This window comes from Haliaeetus leucocephalus, unplaced genomic scaffold (genome assembly GCF_000737465.1).
Source record: "Haliaeetus leucocephalus isolate CR32 unplaced genomic scaffold, Haliaeetus_leucocephalus-4.0 Scaffold450, whole genome shotgun sequence".
NCBI classification, from domain to species: Eukaryota; Metazoa; Chordata; class Aves; order Accipitriformes; family Accipitridae; genus Haliaeetus; species Haliaeetus leucocephalus.
In genome coordinates this window covers 9,637,727-9,659,083 of record NW_010972886.1, presented here as the reverse complement: position 1 = coordinate 9,659,083, position 21,357 = coordinate 9,637,727, and the positions used below count along the sequence as shown (strand labels likewise).

At 43.5% G+C, this 21,357-nt stretch overlaps 1 protein-coding gene across 2 annotated transcripts in view; it reads right to left on the bottom strand.

The window, feature by feature from the left end:
- MEIS1 (Meis homeobox 1) overlaps positions 1 to 21,357 on the bottom strand; it is a 108,270-nt gene that overhangs the window by 44,181 nt on the left and 42,732 nt on the right. For both annotated transcript variants that reach the window (XM_010574766.1, XM_010574765.1), the window contains exon 8: positions 7,480 to 7,625. In XM_010574766.1, coding sequence (XP_010573068.1) covers positions 7,480 to 7,625 — 146 coding nt within the window. The remainder of the gene's footprint in view (positions 1 to 7,479; positions 7,626 to 21,357) is intronic.

The window sequence follows — 21,357 nt, the reverse complement described above, 5'->3', positions numbered from 1 at the left end:
AATATTTCAGTGGATGCTTCCAGATTTACAAATTGGTGGTCAGACTTCTTTCCTCCCCCCCCCCCCCCCCCTCCCCCTCTTCAAAATGTGATACTTTAATTTCGTACATTTGCTTTGACTGCAGAAAGACAGTACGTCACGTAACGCTTTTCTGTGCCTTGACTGGAAGAGGCTAATTTCAAAAATGAAGTTGCACATGCAAAATATCACAGCTGCAAATATAAAAAGAAAGGAGAGGGTGGAGAAGAAAGCAAAGCATCTACTGTTGACTTAAAAATTCTTATTACTGCAAACATTCTTGCTGGTAAACTCATTTCCCAGAATATTTATGCAAACAAAAGGAGTTCTAGTACAACCAGAGCAAGTGTAATTTAACATCTGAATTAATGTTTATCATGTTTCAACTTTTCAGTATTCCCTTGCTTCTACTCAGATGTGAAATTCTTCTGGTGTGTAAATACTAATGTGTTTCAGCAGCTTCCAAATAATTCAAATTCTTTAACGTGCTGGTGGCTTCCACATTGGTACAACAGTGCCTCCAAGGTGGAAACTGGGGGAAATTGGGAAGACGATAAGATAGCCCTTTGGGAACAGACACTCTGTCTCTGAAATCTAGCCCGGGCTGTTGGCTACCTTCTGATTTCAACCAAAATACTTCCCTGGACCATTGCTGTTCCCAAGCCCTGCAAGGAGCTCAGGATGAGATGTCTCATACCATGTAATTTAAGACAACATGATGGTTGTCTTCATTGGAAACAAGACTGAATCATAGATACGAAAAAAACAGATGTTGTAACTACACCACACTTCTGAACGTGAGAAGAGCCTAAGTGAGGAATCTGGTTTCCTTGAACCAACTGACTAAAGCACCCTACATTTTTTCTTTCTGATCTAAAACCAAAGGTTTGTAGCACAGCTCAGCACTGGCAACTTAAACAATCTACAGGACAGAGTGAGATCTCAGTACACGAGACATGCGCTTTCCAAGAAATCATGAAACTGGAGCAACAGCAGCATTGCCAAGCGTATCCCCCCCAAAATGAGAGTTTTCTTGAAAAATGGCAAAATTCACCCACGCTAGAAAATGGACCAACACGTGGAGGCTGGACAGCAGGTCAGAGCAACAAATTTGAGGAAGATTAAAGAAAATGCTGAAGGTTTTGACAGTCAGTGTCCTCCATCAAATTCTGGGAGGGCTGAAGGGTTAAGAAGTTAATTCAAACCAAGTTACCTAAATCCTGTTTGTCCTCCTTTCTGGAGCTCTCAATTCAATTCTGACAGAGCCTCAGAATAATTATCTTCTCCTTGTAATAACATTTCCAATTTTCTCCCATTGAAGATGACTGCCACAGCACCTCCACCAGCAGAAGGGAGCTGAGGACCCTCATTGTGGGTTACTTGCACCAACCTGCAATGGATGCTTTTGCTCGCCACTCTGGCAGGTCTTCTCACTGCCAGGAGCACGAGGAGCCCTGGCTCCTACCTTCCCAGCTGAGGGGATGGTGGGGCACGAGTGACCGAAGGCAAGCTAAAAACGCCTGGCTTTTCCCAGGAATTTGGGACAGCTGGCACTAAGAAGTCTTGCAGATGTGGAAGAAAGATTTTTACAGCTTTGCCCACAATAAAATCAACTGCAAGAGGAGACATGTATTTGGGATAAAGGGGGGGAAAACCTCCCCCCGTTCTGAGTCCGATATATGGAAATATGACCCCTGTTACACAGATGAGCTCCAGGAGCCCTCTGGCATTTTGCAGAGCAAGTATCAGTTGATGCAGGATGGAGACTCATTGTAAGTTGTACTTTCGGGGGCCAGGGTGTCTGTGTTTTGTTTTAATGCTTCCAAACCCTCTCAAGAGGAAAGCAAAGAAAATCCTCACTGGTTTTAGCCAATTATTTCTCCTTTTTATGTTTTCAGCAGCCTAGTTTTGTATCCATCTGCCCTCTCGCTATACTCCTTTCCAAAACCAGACCAGCATCCCGCATGGAAGTAGGGGCACAGAGACATATTAACCCCACGCTCCTCCAAAGGCAAAAATCTCATAAGCATGGAGGGACGAGAGAAGACATGAAATCCACCTGCTTAAAAAGTCCCTAGCCTGTAAAATATTCATACATAAACAAAACTTACAGAATTAAGCAGTGTAATAGTATTTTTCTATCAGAATAACATTCTTGAAGCAATGGGGACTATTTTTCTCCACTAGATTTGGATATAAAGTGCCTCCTTCAAATACCTGCTTCCAATAAATTCTTTTATACAAATAACAGCTTTGCTAAATAGACTGCATATTGCTTATTGTAAGTTTTCTTGTTTAATAGCATGGCATCAAGCAATCAATAAAGATTCAAAATCCAGATACATAATAAAAAAACCCCTTTCATTCTACTGTAAAGTCAACATCTTTCAGCTATGTCTTTTACCTTCTGCTCAGTCTCCCATTTCAGTAAGGTTTAACCTCTTCAGGAAATTGTTTTAAAAGCAGTTAAAAATAATGATTAAATTATGGGATTTACATGAAAGAAATCCTTGGCCCATTCATTTTTTTAAATCATGGCAATTTGTTTTTTAAAAGGTGTTTGAAGTCCTTGAATCGACCTCTTGGCATCATTAAAAAAAAAAGTAGTTTATAATCCCCTAATGTGCTTAAATAAAGCCTTCAATAGTTTAAATTGTTATTAAACATCTTTTGGGATTATAATTTTATGGCTTTTTTTGCCTGATTAGATGATGAACATGAAGAGCATCAAATACTCATCATATAACAAACTAATTACATCATATAATCCCCAAAATGAGGTTTGAATCCCAACATTTTAAATTAAGCTGGATTTAAAGGATGCAGAGAATTCACAATGAATGAACAAAACACTTGAAAAGACACCCCCAAACTTTCTTCTTCTGGTTTTGAACAGAAAGGTACCATTGTTGGGACAAAAGCATAGTATGGGTCGAAGCAGAAACTAATCTTGTTGCCACAATTAAATTTACACAGATCTGGTTGTAGGCAAGATTATTTTTTCTTCCCCTTCCCCCCCTCCAAGCTTTTCCCTTATTTTGCAATCGCTGCTGAGGGCTATCCATTACAGTGAGGAGATCTGCTTGAAAAATGGTGGTGAGATATGATCCCTGAATGTTAAGTGATCCAAGAAATAATAAAATAATAATAAACATTTAAAAAAAAAAGGAGGGTGTGTAAAATGTTGCCAGGCTGTAGCACATCTTGAAGTTATCCTTAGGGTAACTTTCTGGAATCCAGCTCCAGTACAGGACTGGTTTGCCCCAGTTCTTCCTCAAGACCCTGCCATGGCATTTGATGCCACCCCACAAGCCTCCCCTCATTTTTCACTCAGCTTTTACAGTTTGGGGATGTCCTCACCTCTTCACCAAATTATCAGTAGCTTTTTTCTTTTTTCTTTTTTTTTTTTTTAAACCCAAATAGTAACAGGCTGTTCCTTCCATCTCAAATTTAGAGCAAAATCCTAAAAATAGATTTCACAAACCTCAAAATTTACAGGCTGGTGTCACAATCTACCATCAAAAATTTCAACAAGCTCCACAGCTACATTTTGCCCAGCTAATGGGCAGTGTGGGCAGCTCTTCCAATCCAGATATTTAATCAAAATTAAGTCAGAATGGCAAATAGTTAAAAATAAAACCTGCAAAATCCTAAGTGTAAGTCTGGTCACCACTTTTACTATTCTTTTAGCTGATTTTTTTTGTTATTATTATTCCAAGGGGAAGTAAAAAATAGGCAATTTGGATGAATTTACCCCCTGAAGTGTTTCACAGCATACTGCCTGCATCTGCAGAGGACAGCACTTGCCTACCCTTTGGGCATATGTCAACTCAGTTCTGCACATCAGTCAAAATAATGGGGGGGCTGCTGCCTGACACTGAGTGGGAACTATTGCCCAAACACTTCAACAACTGGAGAGGCTATGGCCTTGCATTTGATTTTTTTTACTTTGATAAAGGAAAAAAGAATTTCCTCCTAAGTGGGAGACGAGAACTAAGGGACAAACCTTAGGAAATAAAGTCAGTACACAGAGGCAGACTTAGTACCTTTGGAGATGGAGTAACTGCACAGAAGGAATTAAACCAGCCTATATACTTTTAAAAGATTGTATTAGTCCAACATTTATCTTAAAACTTTCCAACCATTAATCATTAGTATGACAGACACAGCAATTACTGTCTATTTTGTTTAATTCCATGCCACTGATGTGTCTTAATATTACAACTGTGAAGAAAAAAAAATTTGCCTTTGAAAAGGAGGGCTCCCAACTAACACCTCAATTAGGAAGCACCAGCAGTCAAGGGGATGCTGGATTTCACGCTTAACCACTGCTCATTTCTTCCTGCCATTTTCCAGGGGGAAACATGAAGGCCAGTTAAACACTGGGGGGCAAAAAAGGAGGTATTGCCTGCCCTGACACGTCCCCTGCCTGAAGAGAACCACCTCCCCATCTCTCCTCACCTCCTGCTTTAGGGAGGACCTTGTGTCCACCCTACGGAAGACCAAATTCACTAATAATAAATAAATAAATGATGTGGGATCTCTAGTTTCCTCAGCTGACCACTCCTCAGGATGACCTCCCTTCCACAGTGAGAAGCCCAGCTGGGCTTCTCCCATGTGTAGGGTTACAAGAGCAGTCATGAGGCCCAGACACCCTCAAAATGAACTTGAGTCTTAATTCCTTCAGTCTCTCACCACTCCTCATATCTGATTGCAGCCATGATTTGGGCCTGGGGTTTTTTTTCCAGAGAGGACAGCACCCCAAGCAGCTTGTCAACATGTTATATTCCTCTAGCTCAAACTGTAGCTTTGACTTTTGCCCAGGTTATCAATGTACTTGCCTGGAGGACATCTTCCTCCGCGCACAAGACCCACTGCTCTTCTGGATGCACAAGTTCTCTGGTGCCATCTCACTCCAGTGAGAGCACTCCCAGCTGAAACACATGCTTGGAAGAGCCTACAATGTTGTCCGGCCATGTTTTAATTTGGGGGAACTGTCCACAAACCCACCTAGAGTCAATTAGAAAGATCTGCCTCAAGGTCCTAGCTAGAGAAGGTTGGACTGGGTAAACCAATTCTGCTTTACTGAACTGATCAGACAAGCCTGGAGCTACCCTGATGCTGCCAGAAGAAGAGAAACCTGCCCTGCAATAAATCTCCATGCTTCATCTCGCTGGGCTGGATCTGCACAGGGGATGGTGGATTTTTAAAGCAAGCTTTAGCTCCATGCTGTAAGGTAGAAAATGCAGCAGCTTCACTGCATGGGTCCTGGGGGGTTCCTGTATTTTGAGTCTTCCAGGAGAGGAGACCACCTTACATGCAGACACTCAGATGGTGTCTCCCAGGGGCAGCTCTGCAGCAAGCTCCACAGGCACTCTCATTTCTTCTTTTGCACACCATTACTGCACAGCAGGAGAGTGAAAAGCCACTGGCACCCTGCACCTGATCTGGACGAAACAGTGAATGGGTCCATTCTCTGGTCCTGAGACTGAGCATGAAGCCAGCTGTGGGGTCAGGTCAAGCCCACATAAGCTAAATGCTCAACACAGGTTGGCTCCTGCCACGAGGTCTTTTGGGAGTCACCCCTGCTATCTTCTGCTGTGCTCCCAGGAATGGGTTTGGAGGGTGGTAGCTGGCCCAGGCTAAGAGCATGCTGGAGACTACTCAAGCAGTTTAACAGGATAGACCGTCACACTCCTGTGCCCTGGTCCTGGGTGATGCTAGCACAAACACAGCAACAGACCACTTCCAGGAAAAAGTACTAATAGTATTAGTAATAGTAACATATACTACTTAATTTGTAATTCTTCAGCTGGGAACTATGGGGGCTGACATGCAGTTGCTCAGTGTCCCCTGGTGTGCCTTGTCCTGACTGCACAGCTTCCAGGGCATCTCCTTAAAGCAGAACCTAAACCAGCTGCATGAGGAAGATGTGAGCATCACTGCTGGCACAGCATCCCTGGACTGTTTTGGAGGCAGATGTCTTTAACCTCACATCTACCTGCAGAGACACACCAGGCTGTCAGCTCTTCTTGGGAGAGGACCTAGAATTGGGGAGCCACCAAAACCAAAAGGGACCTCAGCCTTCGGGAGTGATGCGCTGAACGCACCAGGGACAGGGCTAAGGAGCTAGCAAAGCTGAGGCACAGCTGATGTGGAGTCTGCCAGAGAGAGAGATTAACTGGGAGATATCTGAGGCCCTCTCCAGCCTCAGAGGAGGAGTGCTCCAGCAGGAAGGTTCATTCATAGCAACCCAGGACCGCGCAGGGCAGGATTCCCCGCCTGATCCCCATGCTGACAAGAGTCATGGCAGATATCTGGTTTCTTGGCTCAGCAGGGGATGGAGGGGCGATGTGCGTGAGCGCTTCCTCCAGTTTACGAGTATACCCTTGGCAGGTCTCCCACTGGGGCTGGGCAAGCTGGCCGGCTTCTGGTTTCATCCTGACCCTGACTACAGGCAGGGGAGAGTGTCAACTGCTGGGATTAGAGGCAAGAGCTGTTTCTTCGCTACCACCTGCAGACCCCCGGGAACCCTTGCCCGGCCCTTATCCTCCTGTCACAGAAAAGCTCAGACAGAAAACCTGGGGCCAAATGCCCACATCCCCTCAGTGGATGAAACACAGTGACAGATCACCACAATTGGATGACAAAGGAGAATGGCATTAGAAACACTTTTCTAAATGCTAACGTTAGAAGGTGTGGTACACAATATAAAGCCTTGAAAGAAGCTCCAGCATACAGCTTAACCCCACACACCTGTCCAGAGCTTTGATTTCTAATCCCAGGAATAAAAAAAATACAGGTAGCTGTGACAACAGAAATAGCTGTGTACAGCCCCCCCACTCCCCCCCCCGCTTTATAATGTTAAATACAGTGGTAACTTACACTCTGGGAATGAGAATGTCTCAAAGAAAAAAATTATACTTTGCTATTAAACCAGATACATTCAGACCTTTCATCATAAAGCTTCTGGTGATCTCTGACAAACATCTGAATAAGGTCTTTGTTTGCTTTTTGCTTTGTTTTTAATCTCCCCAATTACCTTCCGCAGTTCTCCAGAGCACAGAACCAGGGACCGAATGCTGCTCTCTGCTCTGAAGCAGCAATTCCCATGTCAGCTAAGGGGAGCTGCAGCTGTGCGAGCAGCAGGGCAGGACAGGTCTCCGAGGTTATTAGTGTAAGCTTAGTCACACTTCACGGTGACATCCCATTAACAACTGCAACTTGAACCAAAAAAAAAAATCTACAAACAACACACACAAAAAAACCCCAAAACCATAAAAACATACGCTCCGTGCTCTTCCCCTGGCATCTAGCAAATGAGGCAACAACAACTCTGCTCGGAAAAGTTCCCTGAGCTGCCTGTCAGCAACATCACACGTATTTTTTGCCTTCTACGACTACTACAACTATGACATTTTCCATGTTTTATTTTGCATATGTGATCTAGAGTTCACTTACTGTTAGATGCTGGAACAGCCATGCCCTCATGATATTTGTGGCTACTTTGGGAAAGATGCCACGCTTTTTATGTCGCTTTTTGTCCTTATCTGGATCATCATCATCACCTGTGCTGGGGGAAGCTACACTGTTGTCCAAGCCGTCACCTGTAAATATAGTGAATCAAATTTTGACTTATGCTACCTTTATATACTTCAGCCGAAGCCTGGCTTTGGGTATAAACTGCATGAATATTTAAATGAGGTATAAATTCTTTAACACTGTAATTCACCGGGGTTGAAGGGATGGGGGGAAGAGACATGAGGAGAGGGAGGGTCTTGGGGCTGTGTCGGCCCCATTCTGGTTTATCCTGAAGGACAGCGTGGCCATTTCTGCCACTGTAACCCAAAATAAAAAGTGCTTAAAAAAAAAAAAAAGGGTTTTTTTGCACACATCCAGTTTGCAAAGGTGGAAACAGTGGCTTTTCTTCACACTAAGTCACTTCCCAAAAATTCATCCCAATCAGCTACTTTGGCTGAGATGACAATTAGGAAAATATCAATGGTGTCCCATCCACATGACTTGTGTGAAGCTGGGTGCCCCATCCCGCTCCAGGATGCGAAAAGCAGGGTGAATGCAGCTCTCTTGCAGTATCATATACTCTCCCCAAATTCAGAAAAAAACAGAGGACTGGGGCACTGCTTATGTTAAGTCTTTTATAGACGTTTAACTTCCCCTGACTTTTTGATGGGAGGTCGGTAGCTAACCGGCCTCCCCTCTTCTCAGCCCCAGCCAAAAGAAATTCATAGTGGAATAAATAGTTACCAATTTGACATATACCATAGGAATTAACACCCTGCTTTGTGCCAGCGTGCCACATCTGTAATAGGTGTCTGCTCCCATTAAACAACAACTGATCCAGAATGAATTTTCTTAATGCAGAGAAGGTCTCAGACAGTTCTCATCACATTAGCGATATATCTACGGGAGGACATAACTGCGTAGCAGCCAGCTTGGGTCTGGACTGATGGGCTGGTGGTCAAAGGAAAACAAAAGTTGCAGTGCCTGGCCAGTTTGCATGCAATTTTTGCTTCAAACCCTGAAAGCAGTTTATAAACAAGTCCACAGAGCAAATCAGTCTTTGCATTCTCTGCATGTAGATTGAATGGTATATCCTGGCTTCCAAGGACACTGTATTTGTAGCAACATGGAGTTGTGATGTTATTAGGCAAGTGTTTTTTACACCCCTGGGCAAGAATGATCAAGAAAGTCATCTGAATTGGGCTGAATCAAAACTATCTCTGTTAGGAATAAAAATTTTAAAAAAGATTTTTTTTTTCAAAAAAGGATACAAACTGTCAAAATTATTATCTGTTAAACAGCTTTCAGCACCAAAAAAAAAAAAAAAGTTATTATTAGTGTTATATTTTTAGTACCTTACTGACCGTGGCAAATTTATAATTGTCCTTATGACTTGGCTTATGTCTTTAACGAAATGGTAACCTTGGGTAGTTATAGAAACAAACAAGATTTTTATGAAGAAATAAGATATCTGACAAATTCTTTGAAAGCCCAGTATGTAAAAAAAAAAAAGGCTTTTATAGAGAGAAGCAATTCACCATATAAAATAATAATTCATAAAAGAAACATGAGCAAAGGAAACAACTCAACAGCATTTAAAATTCCACGGGCTAATCCACTTTCTGTCTGCAAGAGGCAAACAAGGAAAAGAGAAGTATTACGCATTCGTTGATTAAAAACGAAAAGCTTCTAACCTAATGACACTGCCTTTCACCACCTCCCTGCAATCGTTCACCCACCCTCTCCCCCCTACCCCATTTTTTTAAAAAATACACTCTCTCCTCATTTCAACCCCCCTTCAGATTAATTTAGCAGGCATCGCCTCGTGCCTGACGGGAGGAGGACTCATTGATAATTTATGGAAATATCTACTATAATCCAAGGGAGCTGACTTTTTTTTCCAGCTTTGTGCATCAATAGATAATCAAGGCCTTCAAGCAGCCTTAGCTTCCCATTACCTCGGGCAAGAGAATTCCTGAAAGCATGCCTCCGGGGCACCTGAATTATATCCTCCATTAGGAGAGGAAAAGCTTTCTGCATTCCACCTATAACACTCCCCAGAACCTTTCCTGTTTATTTCTGCTGTATGAAAGCAGAAGCATTAGGAACAGGATTTTTTAAGTGAAGACTTATGTAGATACAATGGAGAAACCTTTCAAGCGCAAGCCAGATCACCTCCTTCAATCCCTGGCGGTGACCTATCCCAAATAAAAGGTTTCTGTTACATCATTAGCTCAAGCCAAAACCAGCCTTGGCTTAATGCACAGTTTGTTCTTCCTACTGTTTTTAGGCAAATACTGCTACTTTACTCCCATCTGGGAGGGAAATTACACTGCTGGGCTGTAATCTAAGACAAGATTTTCATTGGAAGCAAATGCTTTCAATCCAGTGTAAATACTGGTGCATGTTCAGAAAAGCCTAAAACAATAAACCCTGGCCCCGTCCGACACAAGTCGGAGAAAGTGAAAGGCAGGGAGAGGATAAGAAAGGACTCGGCTATCCTAAGAGTAAATGCTTCGGTAGACTTTTATAAATTGTTTAACCTCTTCCACTTTTTTTAAATGGAAAATTGATCCTGTAAAGACTGAAACCACAGAGAGAAGTCTAAATGGTCAATTGTGGATTTTAGTATTTCCATCTACTTTGCAACTCAATACACTCACCTCTGTGAGGTCTCCAGAGATTCCACACACACACACCCTTTTTTTTTTTCCTCTTTTCCTCTTTTCAAAGATCACTAAACAAACTTGAAGCACCACTGACCAGCCACACGGTAGCAGCTATGAACTGCATTTGTAAAATGTCAGCGGCAACTCCGTTCCTGAAGTTGACTTCTCCTGCCGCCAAATGAAGGCGAACTGAAAAGGTGGAAATAATCATAGAAATGATGCTAGTCCATAAACAAGCTTACAGCCTCATTAGTATAGCGGGAGGCTCCGCTGGGTGATTTATGCTTGTTTTGCTGATGCCATGAGGAAATGCCATAGGGCAACTTTAGCCAGCTGCTAATGGTTTCTGACAGCTTCTTAGCAACTAGTGCAAGCAACGCCATGGCGTTTGCTAGTGACAGAAACCGAAAATGTCATATTATCTGCCCATGTGTCACGAAGTCCGTGTGGCAATTAACTAGTAGGCCAGTGACTGAGGGGCCACAGGCTCTTCAAAATGGCCCGTGGCTATTCGGGGGGCAGAGCAGGCGCACCGCTCGCGTTTACGCTGCACATATGCATGGCTGTATGCACGGTCTGCATCATGCTCCCTCTGCCTTGGTCGCCAATGAGTTTGGTCTACACAGATCCTTTGTCTGTGGAGAAACTCCATCTCGCTTTCTCTTTAGGCACGGCGTGACATTATCAGAGGAACTGCAAGTAATCTGTCTTGATATGATGGTTGGAAATGGCACTTTAATTGGCAATACCTGATTCTCTGGTTTTGAGCGCTGGATCCGAAGGTGCTAGCTGTTTTTCTGCTCGCTCGCAAATTAGTCTAAAAGGATTTAAGATCACTGAAGCAGACTCATTGCCTGTCAAATTGCTGGGAGCGCAGCGACTCTGCACAGCAACTAGATGCTATTTAAAAAAAAACCCTGGAGCCTGTAAGGAGCAGGAGAAGAGCCCGGGCTCCGCGCGCCCATTCCCCAGCGAGCAAAACCAGGCGCTATATGTCAAACTGTCAAACCTTTCAGCGTGGCCATTTGCCCTTTCAAATAATATTTAAGAATTGTTTTTACACAATTTTTTATAGGCCATGGTCTAGTGAAAGAGGCCAATCAACAAAGAAAGGAATTTGTACTACAATTCGTCCGTGGACGATTTCTTGCCAGACCTGGGCCGGTCCCCATGGAGCGAGGCAGGTGACCTGTGGCAGCTCCCTGGCTGTCGGGGAGCTCCGATTTCAAACGCCCTCGACTCCGGTGTCCCAGAGTTGCCTATTTAAGCACACCCAGGCATTTAGGCCGCGCTATCTTGTTCCTTTCAAGAAAGGATAAAGCGGCATTTATCGTATTCAGCCCTGCTGAATGGGTCAGGCTGGCCATGCCAGTGGGGGCTCCTCTCACTGCGTCCCCTTCTCTGCCGCCATCGCCTCCTACAACTTCCCTTCCCCTCTTACTCCCCCAAAAATCGGAGGCAGAAGCAGCAAAGGGCAGCCAAGTTCACAGCGGCTCCTTGAGTGGGTAATGCTCTTTTTGGCCTGGGTGATCTGTTATAAACCATTGTTGGCAAAATAGGCGCTTCTGGAGAGCAACTGGGCACATGCGCTCGCCTTCAGTGGCTGTGGCCATTGCAGGAGTTAGGTGGCAATTCAAAGCCCCATCCCTCGCTTCCACATGGAACCAAAATTAAATGTCAGCACCCTGCAACGTTGGAAAGGCAGGCAGTGTGGCATAGCTAGGCAACTTCCAGCCACCCCAGCTCCCAAATCCATCCCTCGACCATAGAAGCTGCCCAGATACGACATAAATAGTCCCAATCTCAAGTCAAGGATGTTTCAGGAAGGTTGGGAATTCAGATGTCCTAAAAACCCCGGCCCTTTGCTCGACTACAAAATCCATTGCCTTTGCATGTAATTCTTTAGACTAACATCCTTGAATAATTTTAAGTGCCTAGAAATCTCAATAGCAAAATGCCAAATACAGCTTTACTACAAGTATCTTCACCAGACGCAACAGGTTATTTCTCACTGCACGTAGCCCTGTCCTAGAATCAAATCTGTATTTGGAGTACAAGTATTTTTTAGACCAAAGAAAACCATATTATTCTTAAAATGCCTGCTTCCCACACCTCTGTCATGAGATTTGAGAGAGGTTTCGGAGTCCACTCTTCAGTTTGCTGGGAGGGGGCAAGAGGAGGGCACCAGCTTTGCTGAGGTCCACAAAACCACACAATGAACACCACCTTCCATCTTTTACAGTCCACTTCTAGATAAACATCTAAATCCACTGCTTTAAGGAGTTCACAGAAGAAAGTGTGAAAGACATGAAGCCCTGTGAAAGACCCAGAGCAACTTTTAAGTGGACTGACTAAATCAGTGTCCTCTAAAAGCTCCCCATGTTGAACTCATTTTTATGTTTCCAAATCTCTCCTGTTAAAAGTAACTTCTGCCTCCTAGAAGAACTTTACGGTTTGCACTTAGTTTTGCATTTAGTAAGCTAATACAATTTAAATATGTGCTGCGTTTGGACAAAAACTATTGACTTCTGTACCACACTTGCAATGTTTTCGGTGCTATGAACTGAAACACCTAACGTAACGCCCCAAAGTTTGTGGGCTTTCCAGTAGTGTGATTTTTTTTAAATCAGATCATAAATTTTTTTTAAAAGCATTTAGATACAAGTTCCTCAAATTCCTGCCTCTGCTAGCATAAGAAATCCTACATTATCTGAGCCAAATATTTAACTGTTCACTGCCCATCCACAGCTCTGCCAGTTCCTTTCTCTTTTAACCCCTCCAAGAACCCAAATATCTTTAGTAACCTTTCCAGGTAACTGGAAAGCAGGATTCATTAGTAACTTAATGTACTAGAGAGATTTCAAGTGGCAAAATTACTTTCCCTAACCTTGCTTCAGTGCTCTGTGTTAATTTAGAGTAACTATTATAATTTCTGCACCTTTACCTATGAAATCCCTTACAGAAACATATCTCCACACATTGGAGATGTGCTGGATACCCACACATCCACCATGCTGACTTTTGCAGAGCAAAAACAGGCCTATGTGTGAAATGTAATTTTACTATAAGGTCCAAAATTATGAATTCTCAAAAAGCAGCTCCAAGGATGCAACAAGTTTTTCTGTAAAACAAGAGCAAGGGAGAAGGAATCTTCCACAACCTACTGTTCACAGGACTTAAAACAAGGATTGCCACTTCAGACCACCAGCGCTGAATGGACTTGGGCAAAAAAGAAGCATATGGAGGTTTTTTGGTGTTTTTAAATTTGTTTCTGACACAACCAGCTCCAACTTGGCAAAGGAATGTGGTGAGCAAAAGTCACACCCATATGACTCTGATGTGAGTCAGGTTGGCTAATATTCATGTCCACAACCATACCAGGACAAGTTCACTACTCAGAAATGGTCATTTCTCTTACAGCAAGGTGGGGAAGGAGGCAAGCTGAGCAGCACAGGGGGTTGAGAGCTCAGATATGCCAGGAGAGAGCTGGAACGCACTGGCACAGTCTGGGGATGCATGCTCAGCTGGTAATCCAAGTTGTACCTATTTATTGAGGAGAATTAGAAGTTTTGACATGGAAAGGCCCGTGAATTTAGAAGATTTCCCCAAAATACATTCTTCTAAAATTTACACACACACATGCACGTATATATTGCATATGTAACATTAACCCACTGTGACTGCTCTCAACCTGCCAATGCCCAAGCAAGGTACATGAGCTGAGGATAGGGCTAACAGCAGAAGGTATTTCAGAAAGCTTAAAGTAACTGCGCAATTTCTTTATTCAGGAAAAACATTTTCTATTGGTTGGGATCCATGATTAGTGAGATGTGATGGAAACACCCACTCCAGGAGTTCCTGAGGTCAATAGCAATCATCTCAGCACATTGAACGGCCTACAGAACAACCTGCAAGATTATTCACAATAATTATGCAGGTCTGCTTGTGAATCTGAAACATGGCGTTGATGAGGGACCAATTTTTTTTTTCATATTCCTTGAGGAAAAGGCCTTTTCAAATATACTAAATAAAAAGTTAATGAGGAACAACAAGGCAGGAAAGAAGCATTAGCAAGGAACAAATACCATGTGTTTGGGTTTGCATGCATCTCTTAAGTACATGCGGTGCATGTTTCATGCAAGGATTCAGACCATGACATAAACAGTAGGAGGTTGTCAGTCACCGATAGTATCCATATTTACAAGATACTAAAGTAAACAGTTGCAAAAATATCCTACACAAATATTCATAGATGGAGTAACCTGGATAAGTGTAAATTACACTCTGGCATTTGACAAATTTTCAAAGTTTTCTTCTTGACTCATTGTACTTTGCTCTTGAGAGACGGGAGCACCTTTTTCTGGTAACTCAATCCTCCTTTTTGACTTGAATTCCCTTCAGGCTAGCAATGAGCAAATTAGCTGTCTACGCAAAGAGTAAAATCAGCATTGATGAACGGAGGGGGAAACCCCACAGATTTTACTCATTTTCATTTGTTCTGCAGCTGAAATGAAGGAAACCTCTTCTTCTGCACAACACAGCAATGGGGTTCAGAAAACTCTGCTATTACGAGTAAGTTGTGTGATATTTCTGGAGCCGTGCATCTATGTGTCGAATGAAATATTAAAAAGAAAGCAATTCATTGCATGGGAAGCAAACAACTTCCTGCTGCCAGCAACAGAAGTTTACTTTGAGCAGATGGAAGCAAATACCCTAAAGAAAAGTATCTGGTTAAACAGAATAACATCCTGGTTTGACTAAGAACAGTAAAAAGCTTAAACAGGTGGTTTTTTTCCCCCTAACCTAAAAGCCAGCATGACGACCCTACCACTTCTTGGGAAAAGCTGTTTTTCAGTCATTCTCTCATTTTGTTTAAATACAGGTCTTTTTTTGAAACCTATTCTCTCCAACCTCAGCAGGAGAGTTGGCCCTCCCAGCTAAAGGTCCCAGCAGTTGCATTCTCCACAAGAAGTCAACTGCATACGGGTGAGACACAGGCAAATCCACCGTTGGATTCAGTCAGACTTACTCCCTTGCAAAGCAGGAGCACAACAAGCAGCAGGAGGAGCACAGGACTGCTCTGCCATGGGGGAAATATGCCCAACTAATACCCCAAATGGCCATGAGGTCAACTTCTGTAAACCTTTATAGCTCCTTAACAACTGGCTCTATCTTTGTGTTTATCCAGCTCCTAAGACACTTGACTCTTGGACTGAGCACAAGCAGCTATAAGAGGCTCAAAGCAAAGATCAGAAGCATATTACGTATAAACTAAGGGACGCATTATCTGTAGAAACAGTTTATTACAGTGGAGCATTTAAGCAGGCTTCCTTCCCTAAACACAGCTAAATTGCCCTGGGCCCTGCCTGCATGCCTGCTCCAGAGGAGATGATGCTGTAGATTTCATGTTTTACAACAGAAAATATGTGCCAGAACCTTGCTACTGTTCAAACCATTCAAAATTGGGTTCTTCTATTGAAAGAAGTTTTTAAAAAATTTATTGTTGGGCAAGACAAACCAAAATGCTTGGGATTGTTGGACCAAACTAAAGCATTTTATTTGGGGCCAATTCAAGACCAACCAATGCTGGCCCAAGCTGCAGTGTGCCCTGCAGGAAGTACAGTTCAGACACTGTTTGCCCCAAATCCTCTATTGCAGGGCTGGATCCCATATGTCACAGGAGTCATATAACCATAACAAACAGGAGAGAATTAGTCTAGCTGCAGCTCAGGCAAGTCAGGATTCATGACCTACCAAGCCCACACAAGATATTTCCAATTGGAAGTTCCCATGTGGTTTGTGTCAAGTGAAAATGTTCTTGCTGATATGCAATGTATTTTCTTCCACTCCTGTCACCAATTTTAAAGTAACATCAAAACAAAAAAATTATTTTCCCTGTCCCTAGTTCATCGGTAACATCTGACAATGAAAACCAGGACACTATTGAAAGAAAACTAACATTAAACCTCACTTTGCATGCCACAGCAGCACCACATACTCTATTTCCCCACATACAGTGGTCACTTTGCAACTGCAAAAGGCAGAATTAAAAGGGAAGAGAATAAAATGCCTCCATCTCATCTACCTCTCCTCTTCTGAAAGTAACAACATCTCAGCTGCCATTGCTCATGCTTCAAAAAACACTCATCACCTCACACAACCTAATAAAGATCCACTTGCTGCAGCCATTACTCCAGCAAATTATAGCCACTGAACCCTCTTGACTGGCTAGTTAGTGAAAGATATCTGGCTTTGAACTTAAGGCACAAATTAATTATTTCTTCATACTTTAAATAAGAAGATGACAATTTTGATTTATTATGGAGGGTCAATCCAAAAACCATTCTGAGGCAGTCTGGTGGTTCCCAATGCAGGACCCTGTATCTCACAGCTATGGAAAGAAGGGTGGAGAAGAGGGCTGGCCATGTCCACCTAGAAGAACTGTTTCCATAAGGTGTCTTTGAGGTCTGATGGAAATCAGGTACCTATGTGGTGACCCATACTACTGGGCAGAGCGGAGCAGAATGACAGGGACTTGGGAACCTTCCAGTACCTGGGCTTCATATGAACAGGCAGGAGTTAGACGCAAAACATTTACGCTCCTCTTTTCTAAGCAAATGTTAGAAATATTTGCAATCATGACTGAACGGATGGCATTTGGACCGCACCCTGAGTTCCCCCCCCTCACCCTGCCCTAACACTGCCTGGGACGCTCAGAAGATGCTGGCTTCGCTCCCCAAAGACAAAACCTTATGTTACCATGCACGTAATCAGCTCAGGAAAAACCACCTTAATTACAAAATACGCAACCCTCTGTCAGACCTTTTAAAGGGAAGGGCGTAGACAGACTTAATAATGTTTTTCTTGTGCTGTCCCTGGTGCTCCTTGCTGCCTGGTGCCCTAAATCCACTGCTCTTGTTCTTCCAGCAAAAGCCGGTCGCTCTGGAGGGCCCGTGACAATAGCGGGAGGCTGCTCCTCGGGAAGGAGGTGCAGAAGGCAAAAGGAGATAAGTAGATTTGACAGAGCCAAGCTCACACAAAATTTTCTTCCACTTGACTGTCCCTCTCCAACACAAAAGGCAAATCTGCTCTGATGAGGTGGTGCTTAAAAAAGGCCACAATGGGAAAAACAAACCTGAAGTTGAGCTTTAGAGCAAAGGCGCGGTGGCGTCAGCTCCGGCGGCCAGCGGGCAGGCACACGGCTGCTGCTCACACGGCTGCTGCTGCCCTCTGCTTGGCATGGTCAGCAGGAGAGGGGTGCTTTCAGAAATCATCTCCCACCACCTTGCCTGCGGCTCACATGGGCAGCACCCAGTAGAGCGTGGCACTAGAGGTGGAGGGCACCCATGGGTGTCACTCTACACCGACTGAAGCACAACCGCTAGCGGTAGCCATGCTAAACTTCACTCAAGCTCATCTGCACAAACTGGGATTAGAAAGCCTCAGTTTGGGTAGGGTGCAGCAGCAGCTGCTGGAGAAGAGGGCTGCTCGCTCTGCCCAGATTTCCCTTGCTCTACGTGGCTGGGAGGGATCAAGCTACAACCACTGTGGCGCTCAGGCTACTAACTCCCCTTCTGCTACAAACACTTACCGCCAAAAAGTGGAATCTACTTTCTCACCTCTGCTAATATCCCTTGGGTGCGGGGAGGTGGGATGGTATCAAAGGGCGGGTTGGGGTACAACCCCTGCACATCCAGCTGGCTGGCGTGAAACCAGCCCCTGTGGCAGAGCCTGGAAATTCAGAGGGCTTAGAGAGCCTTTCAGAGAAATAACAGCGATGAGGAGGTGGTCTTGTCTCTGTTCCTCGTGGCTGGGCACTGGCCGCCAGGCTCAGCACTGAAGCTGAGCTCCCTTCATGGTCCTCCCCAGGGCCACACAGGCACTGACAGCCCTTTCAGACACTTCAGTCCTACTAAGTTACCATGTCCCCTTTGGCTCCAGCTTAATGTATTCATGTCACTGCTATGTTTTTGGTTTCCTACAACTTTCTATCACAGCTTCTGGTGTTTTGCTGTTTGTTTTACAGTGCAGTTATAGGTTAGGATGTGGGTTTTTTCCAAATAAAAGCAAACAAACAACAAACCCAAATGCAAGTCATCCAGGAACAAACAGATGTCAGAGAGTCCAAAACATACAATGAAGGTGAAAGTAAAGTCAGATCAATGCTGGACACTTGAAAACTTCCCCATAGGATGCATGCGCGCCTTATTTTTACCTCTTTCACCTTCCACCACTATGTATTGCTAGACATCAGCTACCTAGGATTACCTTGAAAAGGCAAACTGATGGAAGGAAAGGGAAAAACTTCTGGTGCACTCCAGAATTTGGGTATTATTTATGTCACTACATCTAGTGGCATCAAAGTCCCAACTGGGGGAGGGATGAAGGATGGAAAGGAGGTAACTCAGCCATTTCCAGTTCATCTCTCTTTGACTCCACTCCTTCGCAATAATAGTGTTTAGCCAAAATCCCACAGAAATCTCAAAGCAAAGCTGGGTCATAGCAATAAGCCATCTAGTGTCTTAAAAAAAAAACCCAAAACTTAAATGCAAACATCCTTCAAAAAGCAAGTCAAAAAGATTTCTGGTGTTTCTTTTTCAATTCACAGCATTTGCCATTATATCTAATAGCAAGAGTAGTAGAAATGGATAGAAAGCAAAAACTGTCTGTTTTTAGTAATCTGATGTACTTTAAATGACATGAACGAGTAACCAAGAAAGTTAAAGAAAACCTCAGGCTCTGGCAGGCTATAAACCACAGGTATCAGCTTCCCCATGGCAGGTATTGACCACATGGAAGAATAATCTTGCTTTTCTGCTGAAGCAACCTCATCCTTGTTGAAAGGGCTGAGGACCTTGTCTTGCCCGTTCCACCCACTAGTGATGGAAGAGGACTCTCACCTGCCCAGCTCACCACTTGACCTGTCTCCTCCTGGGGCAGCCTGGCAGTGCCTAAAATATCACCAGTTTTGCCTTCAAAATGGTTCTGCCAAATATCCTGTTGCTCAGATGGTACCCTCTCAGTTGGCGTTACCAAGGAATATATTTCTACTGTGTATCCCACCTTTCTTGCCCCAATTTTCAAGATGTGCTTCTCAACTGATGTGAAAGGGCACACCAAGCACATGCAGACAGCCAACGCTGCTCCTGGGTAAACACCAGCAATGTCCCTGTGCCCTTCCTGTGCATGCAGTTATCAACTAGAAGGGTTTTATAGACATCAGTTGCCACGAACAGGAAAAGACTGACTTTTCTGAGCATCCTGTAAATGCTGGGAAAAGAGAAGAATGGAAAGGAAATGGAAGAAGCAACCTGGAAAGGAGAAGGGAAAAACAGGAGATCTTGGCTCAAAGGAGAGAGTTGACCACACTCTTAGCCCTGCCTTCATATATAGATGTTTGCTTTTATTAATCTTGGAAAAAAATGTGATGCATGAGCTAAGTCGGCCCCTAGGCAGATTTAACTTGGGTGACCTGAACATCCTCTGTAGATCACCATAGGTCTCTCTGACCTTGGCAGTGACACAAGGATCATATTTTCTCATGGATGAATTACTCTGGAATAATTCTGCCAATGTATTAGGCATAAATAGCCTTTTATTTAGGATTGGGCAAATACGTTCCCTCTTTCTGCCTCTTACCTCCCCAGACAAAATCTATTTATTAGGATAAGGAAAACCCCACCCTTCATTAAAGTCTGGGTACACATCTCAAGGGCCAGACAGAAGCTTAGCTGCTTCATGCTCATAGCAATGCATTTTCAAACATTGCCTTCAGCAAGATGCATTTTGGAGCTACCTGGTAAGATTTGTTGCTTTTGATTGCAGTGGTCAGCCTGCATATTTGCAGATGAATATACAAATATCTTCAAACACAAAGAAGGGGCAATATATAGGTCGACAGTGGGAATGTTTATCTTTGATCGCCAAAACAGAAAACACAATCTTCGCTGTACATCTACATGTAAGTGAAGAGCAGCTTCACTAAAACCAACCAAGTTGCACTGAGATAAGCAAAAAAAAAAAAAAATCACATCTTGGCCGTGCAGAAAATTGACCAGTTTGGAAGGAACAGGTAAACAGTGTGTTCTTGGACAAGAGCCAGCAGAGTTTGGATGATGCAGACCTTTCCATTCAAGAGTTGCACTGGTTTTTGCGTCTGGTCACTTGAGGTCACACCGCAGAGCTCCGAGGCTCTGCAGAAGCTCTGCATGCTTCCTCCACATGACGGAGGTGGCTAAAGTGGCTATTAAAATCAGTTGTTATTCTGATGCCACCTGATTCTTAATTGCTGAAGAAATGGGGACTGAAACCACAGAAAGGTCTTGCTGGCACTAGCTAAGGAAGTATCAGTTTTTGAGGTCAGAATAACATCCCTTAAATATATGAATCAGAGTGGTTCTTTCATGCTGCATCTTGATAAAGGCAGGAAAACATTAGCAGACTATTTTGATGAGGATCAGGATAGTTTTGTTATATATAGAGAGAGAGACACACACACACTCAGACATGCACAAAAAGGAAAGAAAATACTTGCAAACCTGTATTCAAATTATAATTATCCTGCCACAGTCAAGTAAATCCTAGTAAATACTATTTCCAGTTTTCACCATCACTCTGAATGAGTCTCTTCTAATAAACTAATAGCATGTTGAGCGGAATGGAAACACAATTTTCCAACCGTTTGTGAACTGCTTGCTTCATCCATACACAACTTTTGCTGTATGGCTGCCGACTTACAACCTGGAGGCAAGCATTTCTGTCTTAAGACTAGGTCACCAAGGCTTCTCAGGCAGAAAAGGAAGTCTCCAGTCACAAACCTGCACTCTTTCCCAACGCAACGCCAAAGCAATAATCACCGATTCCAAAACTGGCGATTCTCTTGAGACTGGAAAACGCTTTCACAAGTATCTGCCAATTATCTGAACAGTTGCCAACAATGCCAGCCTCTGAACCATTGCTAATCATGCTGCTATTTTCTATGCAAAGCAACTTTGAGTTTTGTCATTTATACTAACTGACTGACCAACTTCACCTGCAATTCATGGTTTAGGCAGATGAGAAGGGAAGACAGAGATTTTCATCTATAATTGCCAGTTGAAATTCAAAGTTCAGCTAAAAAGCATTCTTACCTATACTTTATTTAACAGTT